This window comes from Bufo bufo, chromosome 4, assembly GCF_905171765.1.
Source record: "Bufo bufo chromosome 4, aBufBuf1.1, whole genome shotgun sequence".
Classification (NCBI taxonomy): Eukaryota; Metazoa; Chordata; class Amphibia; order Anura; family Bufonidae; genus Bufo; species Bufo bufo.
Window position 1 is genome coordinate 578256891 of NC_053392.1, and position 12167 is coordinate 578269057.

The window sequence follows — 12167 nt, forward strand, 5'->3', positions numbered from 1 at the left end:
GGGCCTGGCATCCCTGGGGGGCCCAACACCGACCTAAACGGCCACATACTGCGGCGGGGCACGGTAGCGAATAGTTCCTTGCCCAACAGCCGATCATCTCTATAGGCTTCAGGCCTAGTAGGTCTGAGGCCTATGCGGTAGAGAAATCCCGGCGCAGGCATGCGTGATGAAGGACAATGAAGAATGCGCGCCTGCCTCACCATGCCGGACACAAGTAAGTATTAGCTTAAATATATATTTTTTTTTTCTGTGTGTGCCAACTTTGGTGGGGGGAGGGGCAGAGGAGGACGTGGGGCAGTGTGGTAGCAAATCAGTTCAGAAGTGGCAGATTATTAAATGGGGGCAAATCACTTCATGGGGGGCTGTGTGGGGGCAGATTATTACTTGGGGGCAAATTACTTCATGGGGGGCAGTGTGGGGGAAAATCACTTCAGGGGGTGCAGTGTGGGGGCAAATTCTTCATGGTGGGCAGTGTGGGGCCAAATTACTTCAGGGGTGCTGTGTGGAGGCAAATTACTTCAAGGGGTGCAGTGTGGGGGCAAATTACTTCATGGGGCAGTGTGGTGGCTAATTACTTCAGGGGGTGCAGTGTGGGGGCAAATTACTTCATGGGGTTGAAGTGTGGGGGCAAATTACTTTATGGGTGCCAGTGTGGGGGCAAATTATTTACTGGGAGTGCAGTGTGGGGGCAAATTACTTCATGTAGGACAGTGTGGCGGCAAATCACTTCATGGGGTGCAGTGTGGGGGCAAATTACTTCAGGGGGTGCAGTGTGGGGGCAAATTACTTCATGGGGGTGCACTTTGGGGGCACATTACTTTATGGGTGCCAGTGTGGGGGCAAATTATTTAATGGGAGTGCAGTGTGGGGGCAAATTACTTCATGGGGGCAGTGTGGGGGCAAATTATTTCGATGGGAGTGCAGTGTGGGGGTAAATTACTTCATGGGGGCAGTGTGGGGGCAAATTATTTCATGGGAGTGCAGTGTGGGGGGAAATTACTTCATGGGGGGCAGTGTGGGGGAAATTACTATATGGGGCAGAGTGGGGGAAATTACTATATGGGGCAGTGTTGGGGAAATTACTACATGGGGCATTGTGGGGAAAATTATTATATGGGGGCAGTGTGGGGGAAATTACAATATGGGGGCTGTGTGGGGAAAATTAGGGGACATTATTTTTGGGTACACTATACAGACATTATTACTTGGAGAACAATATAGGGTGTTATTACTGGGGGCACTCTAGAGGACATTATAACTGCTGTAGACAGGGACCTTTGGGATAATTTATCAAACTGGTGTAAAGTAGAACTGGTTAAGTAGCCCATAGCAACCAATCAGATTCCACCTTTCATTTTTGACAGCTTCTTTGGAAAATGAAAGGTGGAATCTGATTGGTTGCTGTGGGCAACTAAGCCAGTTCTACTTTACACCAGTTTGATAAATGACCCCAATTATGATAAATATAACGTGTCTGTGTAAAAAACTCTGCAGAGACGAGATGCGGCTGAAAGAATTAGTCATGGTGGTCTGGGTCAAACGGAGGAGAAGAGGAAAGAGAAGGTCTACATGACAGGAGATGTCACTGGAAGTAAGAGGTATGTGGTGCTGTATTATCCTATATGTAGAGCGGGCTAATATTTTAATTTGCAGATGTCACCTGCAGTCCTATGTAACAGCCCAGATAACAGTGCTAACCTTCTGTGTGCAGATAATGTAGTAGATGTTCCCTGCAGTCCTATGCAACACCCCACATAACACAATAATTCACTGTGTTATGTGGGCTCTTACATAGGACTGCAGGTAAGATCTATGACATCTATACACAGAGAGTTGTGAGATTGGTGGGGGTCTGACACCTGGCACCCCCGACAATCAGCTGTTTGAGGAGACAGCAATGTTCCAGTGAGCGCCACAGCCTGTTTGCTCCTTACCAAGCACAGCTCTGTCCATTTGATAGCACTGTGCTTGGTATTGCAGATCATCCCCAATCACTGCACCTAGACCATGTGAACGATGAATATGATGTCATATGGCCTAGGAAGAGACTGTGACGCTCACGAAGCACCGCAGCCTCTTCATACAGAAAAAGATTAAACTAAAAGGGAGGGAGGGGCCCATGTGGGGTAGACAGCCCCAGGCCTCACATGCCCCTGGCCGGACCCAACGCCACCCCCCTGGTAAGAGATCTGCCTGCTAGCACCCCCAACAGCCTACCCCACCCCCGTCAGTGAACTGTCTGCTTAGCCCCCCCCCCCCCCACACCAGCGTCAGCTAACTATTCAAACCCCCCCCCCATTACCGCTTTGGTCGGTCAGCATGCTCAGTGAGGGATGTGAAGGGATGTCAGCGGCGCCGCGGCAGCAGGACGGAGCTTGATGGATGTCCCCTACGTGACTCATCCGCACAGGTCAGAACACGATGACCACACGAAGAAGCGGTCACCAGAAGAAATTGAACAGCATTTGGTGTCTCGGTCAGCCAGCCAGCAAAAGTGGGATGCAATTGACCTAGGTGAGCTGCTGCCAAGGGGGAAAGGGGGTGCTTGGTCTCTAAGCTTTGGGGGGGCTTGGGGGGTGACACCATTTTCTACCGCACCGGGTGACACCAGCCCTAGGAACGCCACTGGATATCAATATACTCATAGTTACAAGGAGGGGGCGTTTTTATACTTTGAGTGTTTTCAGCTTGTACTCAGCTATTATCTGTTGGATAAAGTATGCCATCCATGTAGTTTGAGTGTATTCAGATTGTATTGACCCCCTGAGGAACCCGATTGGGTGAAACGCGTCGGGGTATTATTACCAACTCAACTTCTACCTATTACCATCTAGGGCCTTAAAGGGCCACTTAGGGCAGGCATGAGGACAGGGAAATCCCACGATCAGGGGTTGTCCCTGGGCAAAGGTCCAGTCAGGGTTCGTGCAGGGAGAGTCTTCCCCGGCATTAGTATTAATGCCCCAGGACCTGACTAAAGTGCTTTGTCCCTAATTTATGGTGCCTATACATTTCATCATCCGAGCTATTGAGTGGATGTTATATGTACAGTGGTAGTTGGGCTATATATGTTTGCCCACGATTAATAAGTAGCTATTCGCTACTTCACATAGGGCGATTTTAGTTATATCTTCATTAAAAGTTGTTTTAAGGGTACAATTTTCCAATGTTAAGTATACCTCTTTCTATGAGGACTCCAGCATTATCCTTTATTATCTGTTTGAAGTGATTTGTATTCTATTAGTACCTGTACGGTATTTCCACCCCTGCCTGAGTTGTTTGGGAAGCCTCCAATTATGATGCTACTATCTTTTTTTAAACTATATACAGTAGGTGGATGGAGTTTAATTTACTCGTCAATTCCTATCTTGAGCTATGGAGATTAACGGAGAGTATAAACACGCTTGGGGGACCATTTATCATTCATAGTATATTTTTTTTGTGGCACATTGTCGCACTCTTTATTTGTGCAAAATCCTGCGACATTTAGCCACCAACCCCAGATCTCTCCACTTTTCAAAGTGATTTTCGTTTTAGAGCTACTATTGTGATTACACCGGTTTTCTGGCGCATCTACTATGTGCAATTTTATTTAAAGTCGCAATTCCATGCCAGGCAATCCTTGGTGCACTTTCATTGACAGTGGCTAAACCACATTACACTTAAGCCAAGTTCAATATTACTTTGCACCATTTCTTACATGGACTTAGAACTGACACAAAAAAACACTGCATATGATTCCTCCCTTACTTTTTGGTTTTGTCTTCACAAGTATAGCAAAGATAAAAGAAATTCCCATTTCACAAGCCTGTAAGATAAACCTAGTGATACATTTGTATTACAGTAAAGGTCATTTCATAAATGAAATTGATTATGTCTGTGACACCTCACTAATCAAAACATATTCCCACTGTGTACCTTCTTGCCAAATCATATGGCTTTGTTTGCTCATGTAACATATGAAATAAAGATTACAGATTACAAAATCCATGTGCTGTAAGGTGGGAGGTTGGGGGGTTGGTGGTTATAGAGTCATTCAAAGTTGTTTAATTGCAAATGGTTTCCTGCATTTAGGCAAATGTATTTCCCTTAGGAAGTCATTAATAATTGGCTATACGAATACTTGATTTATATGTATACTAGACATTAAGCCCGTTACAATAACGGGCGCTAGAACAGTAGGAACAGTCTATATTAGGCCTCTTTCACACAACCGTTTTTTTTGTTCCATTTGCGGGCCGTTTTTTGCGTTCCGTATACGATCATTCATTCCAATGGTTCCGCAAAAAAAACTGAATGTACTCCGTATGCATTCTGTATTTCCATTTTTCCGTTCCGTTGAAACATAGAACATGTCCTATTATTGCCCGCAAATCACGTTCCGTGGCTCCATTCAAGTCAATGGGTCCGCAAAAAAAACGGAACACATACGGAATGTACTTCGTATGTGTTCCGTATCCGTTCCGTTTTTGCGGAAACAAAAAAATGGAACAACGGATCCATGAAAAACAGACTGCAAAATACTGAAAAAGCCATACGGTCGTGTGAAAGAGGCCTTAAATGGCAGTGACTGGTGGCTGGAACGGCTGGCACTGACTGGTGGTGCTAAGACTGCTGGCAGCAACTGGTGGCTGAGACTGCTGGCACTAACTGGTGACTGAGACTGCTGGCACTAACTGGTGGCTGAGACTGCTGGCATTAACTGGTGGCTGAGACTGCTGGCACTAACTGGTGACTGAGACTGCTGGCACTAACTGGTGGCTGAGACTGCTGGCACTGTTACTGGTTGCTGTGGCACTGACTGATGGCTGAGACTGATGATGTGACTGAGACTGCTGGCACTGTGACTGGTGCCTGTGGCTGGTGGCACTGTGACTGGTAGCACTGACTGATGGCTGAGACAGCTGGCACTGACTGGTGGCTGAGACTGCTGGCACTAACTGGTGGCTGAGACTGCTGGCACTGTTACTGGTTGCTGTGGCACTGACTGATGGCTGAGACTGATGATGTGACTGAGACTGCTGGCACTGTGACTGGTGCCTGTGGCTGGTGGCACTGTGACTGGTAGCACTGACTGAGGGCTGAGACAGCTGGCACTGACTGGTGACTGAGACTGCTGGCACTGTGACTGGTGCCTGTGACTGATGGCTGAGACTGCTGGTACTGTGACTGGAGGCTGTGGCTGGTGGCACTGACTGATGGCTGAGACCGCTGGCAGCAACTGCTGTCTGTGGCTGAGAGTGCTGGGACTGTGCGGCTGTGTGATGCACGAACAGTAATGGCGGCGCTCCGACGTGGAGAGCACACCATAACCTGCGAGCTGCGGCGATTTGCCTGGCTGGCACGCAGGTGCATGCGGAGCGTCGTGTGATGATTGGTCGGTGCGCCGTGCGTGCTGGTGTGGGCGGCGCGGTTGCATGTAGGGCGGCGGTGATTGGGCGGCACGTGCACAGTTCAATTATCGCCACACAAGCACGGACACGAAGCCGTGAGCATGCACACAGGGCTTATATTATAGTAGATATATATCTTCTATAATAAAGTCCCTGTGTGCGTGTGCGACCGTGCGTGTGTGACGATTAGTTAAGTGCGCATGCGCGGCGGCCAATCAACACACGGCACTCTGCACGCACCGCCCACCCCTGCGCATCGGCCCGCTGCTGTGCCCAGCTCCACCGTGCCTCCTCCTACCCCTCCGGCTTCCTCTGCAGCTGACTGACACCCCGGGATCTGGGCCCAACAACCGCCGCCTGCCGCAACGTATCCTACACCGACACCCTTACGCACTGCCCACACCTGCGCACCGGGCAGAGAGTGGCCCGTACCTGCTGCAGCATTGCATCCTGGAGTTCATAGAACTCCCAAAGAGCCTGGGAGGACAAAGCTGGGAGCACTGGGGATGGGGACCTCCGATTCTGGACCCTGGGTATCTGTCAGTACAGGGGGCACATGTTACTCGCTCCTATCTCACCCTAACCCCGCCCACTAAAGTCAGGAAATGGCTGCACAGTAGCAAGTGAGGGAAGCTATCACAGGCAGAGAGCATTACACATGTATTACACTCCAACCCCCATCATTGTACACATATTACACTCCAACCCTTATCATTACACTACAGCCCTCATTGGAGTGTAATGATGGGGATTGGAGTGTAATATTTGTGTAATGATGGGGATTGGAGTGTAATATGTGTGTAATGATGGGGGTTGGAGTGTACTATGTGTATAATGATGGGGATCCTGGGGTGTAAGGCATCTGCAGATGGAGGGGGAGGAGGAGTCACAGCGGAGCTGGGCGCAGGTGCGGGCGGCGTGTGGAGAACTGTGTGCTGATAGGTCCCCGTGCCACGCATGCCCAGTATAACAAACGGCACACACACACGGACACAGGGCACTCACACAGGGATTTTATTATGTAGGATTACACTTCAGCCCCCATCACATAAAATCCCTGTGTGAGTGCCCATCAGGATCATTATACCCCCATCATTACACACATATTACACTCCAATGAGGGCTGTAGTGTAATGATGGGGTTGGAGTATAATATGTGTACAATGATGGGGGTTGGAGTGTAATATGTATACAGTACAATGTATTTCCTCCTGTATCCCCCTCTATCTCTACAATATATTCCCTGTAGCCCCCTCCCTAAATCTCTCTAATGTCATGGCCGGAGTGTACAGATGTAGTCAGAGTAATAGGGGGAGGAAGGGGGCAGGGAAGTCTCCCCGCGTCAGCTGCCTGCAGCTCGGGATGACAGGGGACGGCACATAGGGATGGATGTGGCCTCTCACAGAGACTGCCGCCGGACGCACATGTATGGGCTCTGCAGGCGGTGTCCGTACGTGCGTGCCGATTGGCCAGCGCGCCGCGCATGTGCACTTACCAAATCGGCACACACGCACGGACGCGCACGCACATAGAGATTTTATTATATAGGATAATACTTCACCACAAGGTTAAGGGTGTATCTATAAGGAGCGCAGAGGTAGTAGCTCCACCTGGACCCTGGTACTTAAGGGGCCCCAAATTTCACTCTGAGATTCATGCCTGTGCCCAAATTATTATTATTTTTTTTTAGTAGGGATGAGCAAAGCAGCTGTACATGAATCTAATTTGTTATGAATTTCCCCAAAAATTTGAAGTTCAATGAATTTGAAAGTTTTGTGATTTGTCAAGCACGAATCGGTCAAAATTCTGGCCAAAATTTTACAGAGAAGAAGGCATCTGCAACCAAATAGGGATACTTTTTGAACCATTGTGAATTTAAAAAAATCCAACAGTGCAGTGTGTTATTAAAAAAGCTGTTCGTTACCACATGCTATCATCCATTTTCCCATAGCTTTATGTGTCACTGTCACTTTGATGTTACTATTGCTGTCTTGGCGTTAAAATGCTTGAATACAGTCCTGGGAGAACTCAGAGTGTCAATCACGACTTTTCAGGAGAATAAGGAGGAAGAGTAGGGGGGGCATGGCTAATCTTCTGGCATACAGAGGGAAGATTTGGTTATATATTTCTTAGTTTTAAATTGAATATAATGTAAAATAGAATCATAGGAAAGGGGGGTGGAATAAGGGAGTAAGGACTGGGATAGTGATTATTTTTTGTGTCCCTCTAAACATGTTTTATTAATGATAAAATATAAACATTACAATTTAAAAGATAAAAATGCAAAAAAAAAACTATAAAAGAAAGGCTAATAGGCAACAAAGTATTTTTACAAAACTTTAATTTTTTAGAAAAATAAACATTTCTAAAGCAGAAGTACAAAAACAATCTGTCTGTACAAATTATAAAACAGCATAATAAATGTCAGTGGCAGCTTTCATTGAAAGCAAATACATTAGATACCAGAAGTACCTATTAAATATAACAACCTTCAGCACCAATGAGCATAAGGAACATCAGATAACGAAATCAGATTTCTTTACTGCTGTATAACATAAAATATATTTGATAAATTGTCGTTCAATTTATTAGAAAAAGGGATCATCATTAGGCATCAACAGTTTACAACTTTTTCTAAAAACCTAAGAGAACACAACTTTTCTTTTGCACAAGGTTTTATTAATCATCCCTATTGTCAATGTCAGGGTGTACTCAGTCACTGATTACATGCAATGATATTATGCAGTAGCCTCCATGACGCCTACAGGATGTAAAATAAAATCATAATCTCCAAATTTGTTATAAATAAAATCTTTTAGTTTGACGATTACGACAAAAATATCTTCATACAACAATGCACTTTTTTTCAATCAAATAATGTAAAGGTTTTCCATTTAATAAATAGATTTGATTGTGGGCAAGGCATTGCATGTATAAATTAGGTAGCATTTAAAGAAGCTATTGACTATTCTTACACATATGTCTCAGTAACATGCAGGAGGTGAAACATTTTTGGTGACTCGAATTAAAAAAAAAATGTATGTGTCTTAAAGTTTTTGGATTTTATTATCGAGTGCTGGACATTTTTTGGCTTTTAGCTGCAAATTCATATTACTTGGGGTACATTACTTTAGCTATGATAAGGGGAAGATATTAAAGGGATTCCCTGGAAAGCTCAAATTTATGGCCCTCCCTTAGGATAGGCAATCAATATTAGATTGGTGAAGTACAAAATCTGGCATTCCAACCGATCAGCTGTTTAAAGGAGCTGGGTGCTTGGGCAAGTGCTGCAGCCTCTTCTTTGTTTTCTTGGCACAGAGTTGTAAAGGCTTTTCATAGTACTGAATGGGTCAACCACTACAGAATGTATAACGCTGTGCCTGGTAAAGAAGTGGCCACAATGCTCGCCTGAGTGCTATAGCCTCTACAAACAGCTGATCGATGTGTTTGGAAGCCGGGAGATGGGTAGGTCAACAATATAAAGTTCCAGACAACCTCTTTAAGCACTTATAACATTCTAAAACTATCAATATCTTTGATTTGATGAAGATTCTATACAATCATTATACATGGTTGTCCTAGAAGACATTGGTCTATCTCTTTTGGAGCTAGATAAGATTTTATAGAGAGACATTCACACGGGGATATAGAAACGAACAAACTGTTCTGACTCAACTTACACCTAAAGAAGCTGGGTTAGGATCTGTAATAAAACTGATCTATCTGAATCTTTTTTTTCGAGAAATTATTATATATAAATTTGGGATATCTAATATTTTGACCATTTGTGGTAAAATTCTTAACCTAACCCAATCTAAGACTTTTCCTTTTGTGTTTGGTACATTTTGTGAGGTAACTGTTAAACGTGGTCATACTTATTCCATTCTAGTTTTGGCTTAAAGGGGTTGCCCTATCTTTACAACCTGTTTCCAAATCCTCTTTGCATATTGAAGTAATAATTCGGGCCCAGGGGCCATCTCTGTGAGACATAGCTTCTGCTATGGAAGACTCAACTAATTGAGTTGATTTGAATTTGCTTCAATTGTTTATACTCAATAAAACTATCAATTGAGCACCATATAATAACCCAGGTCCCCTGTAGCAGTCTTGCCTGAAGCTTCCCCCAGCTATATGAGTTGACCACTTGGGGGGGTTTCACCAGAAGCATGGCAATCAGTGGATCGCCATGGAAGTTTCATTCTCGGAAGTAGTGGTCTAGATTAGACACACCATTTAACTTACAACTGACGAGAAGATATTACATTTTTGGTTGCATACTGGAAAAAGCATACAGTGTATGTTTTTTGGTACAAGATTAGCGATAACTTTGGTTAGTATAACATGACATTGCTTTTTGCTTTGTTTTTTGGCATTTTTTTGTAGAAAACCATGAACTTTGTGCATTGTTCCCTGTAGAAGTCTTTTGTATTGTTAGTGAGCTATTTATCTTAAACAAGACTGAATCATATGGCTTAGAGAAAGAGAGAGATGGAGTGTTAGGGTAATATTATAAGAACAAAATGTTATAGATAATAAAGCACAAATTTGTATTTTCTATGTTTTCTGAAGTTTATGGTGATTTTTTGATCAATGTTTCCAAAATATAGCAAAATGTACTAAAATTCATCAATAAACATAGACATATTTGAGGACCATTAATTTAAGGTCAAATCCCAAAACCTTGTCCTTGACCGTAGGCCATTCTCCGAATCTAATGACATAGAACAAGAACTTCACTCTGTTAAGGCCTCATGCACACAACCGTTTTTCGGGTGCGGACCCATTCACTTCAATGGGGCCGCAAAAGATGCGGACAGAACTCCGTGTGCTGTCCGTATCCTTTGATCCGTTCTGTGGCCCCGCAAAAAAAATATAGCATGTCCTATTCTTGTCTGTTTTGCGGACAAGAATAGGCATTTCTATTATGGGCCGTTTGCAGACCGCAAAAAACGGAACGGTCATGTGCATGAGGCCTAAAAGTAAATGTTATTAGTAAGAAGACAGAGAAAAACCTGTTTTAGGGAGCCACATAACCAACAGCTTGTTAACAAGCCTGAACCTATGGAACCAATCGATTTTCCTTGGAAAAATGCTTTCTTTTGAATTTATAGTTCAGAATGTGCTGGGTGTTAAATATTTCATAAAAATTCTTGAGAAAGAAGATGATGTGTGGTTGGAATTTCGTACCTAACCTCTTTGAATTCTTCAGTATTTTGGTGTATTTGCTATACATCTTCCACAGTAGTTATAGCGTTGTCTCATCATGGACAATGGGGGCATATGGCTAGGATATGCCCCCATTGTCTTATAGCTGCGTGTCCCACGGCTGGGACCCGCACCAATATCGAGAACAGAGCCCTGGAAGGTGGTGGCTGGCTCCCCGTTCTCGATATAGGTGCAAGTCCCAACGGTGGGACCCGGACCTATAAGACAATGGGAGCATATCCAAGCGATATGCCCACATTGTCCATGATGAGAGAACCCCTTTAACAAGTACTTGGACTTTGTATAGGAGTTTTGTATAAAACCATTATATGGGTCAATTTTTTTTTATCCATATAATGGTTTTATACCTCTTTGGATGTCTTGACACATATGAGTTATGGCTTTGTTTTGCTAGAATTCCCAGGGTTCAACATCTTAAATTAAGATGTTTTATCATTGAAATCTCATAATTTACAATTAAAGTAACACACACGTATAACATAACAAATAATTATTCATCCCTGTAGAAAAAAGAGGAAATATTACACACTAGGCACAAATTGCCAGTGCACCATTGGACAGTCACACAGAATGAAAAGCCAGCAGCCTACTGACATTGGTGTCAATCCATATATCACCAAATGCCAATCTTCTTCACTGCAGAAATAGCACTATATACAGTTAAAGATAATCACTATATTCATTATCTTCATTTCTAACAGTGTGTCACATTGTTTTGTCTTTCAAATCACATTTTAAAAAAAATGCTAATTATTGCACATCCACCCTGGTAAATTCAGGTAAATTTGAATAGCACTCTAGAAATTAGAATGAATAATAGTGCATTTTTCTCCGATTCAATCCATTCTAAATGACCATAATTGGATCACTTCCGTCAAGCAGTCATTTTCAGGTAGGTTATTTTGTTCTCATCAGGCACAACATTTTTTGAGCCTGTTTTGAAGAAGACAAGTTGCCGCCCTAAAAAAATAAATAAAAAAAATTAATCAACAAAACCATACAACATGGTTGTAAAATTATTTTAGTCAGAGGGGACTGCAAACAATATATATTTTAGTTGCAATTTATAATTTAGCCCTGCAGTGAAGAAATCACCAGGTCTTAATTGAGCTACTCAGTGGAAGTCCTGAGCTCACACACCCACCAATCAAACATTACTGGTCTATTTTAAGGATAAGCCTTCAATGTTAAAATCTTCTAGAACATCTTAAAGTTTTAAGAAGTGTTCTAAATGACTAAGAGCTTTTGGCGTCATCTGACTTGCCTTGATAATGGGGTTTCTTGATGGGAAGAACATGAATTTCTGCAAAACCCATTCAGATGAATGATACAGACACAGAAATTTGTGCAACTAAGCTAACACTTGTGGATCTGCCATGGCAGTATAACACCTGTGATGGCCGCATTTCCCAGACCGACTGCATCTCGACTGACCCCAAATCACTGCATCATAGGAGTCTATGGCCCTCTGAGTTCGAGCTTGACCGTGGGTCAATTGTATTCCACAAACAGCAGCATTTGAGTACAGTACACTAGACCCACAGTCAGGCT

The 12167-nt window shown here is 43.7% G+C and overlaps 1 protein-coding gene across 1 annotated transcript in view; it reads right to left on the reverse strand.

The window, feature by feature from the left end:
* Window positions 1-10775: 10775 nt before the first annotated feature.
* Window positions 10776-12167, reverse strand: part of PKDCC (protein kinase domain containing, cytoplasmic) — a 56575-nt gene continuing 55183 nt past the window's right edge. The window contains exon 7 of the mRNA XM_040430356.1: window positions 10776-11576. Within this exon, the coding sequence (XP_040286290.1) occupies window positions 11491-11576 (86 nt within the window). The 3' untranslated portion in view covers window positions 10776-11490. The remainder of the gene's footprint in view (window positions 11577-12167) is intronic.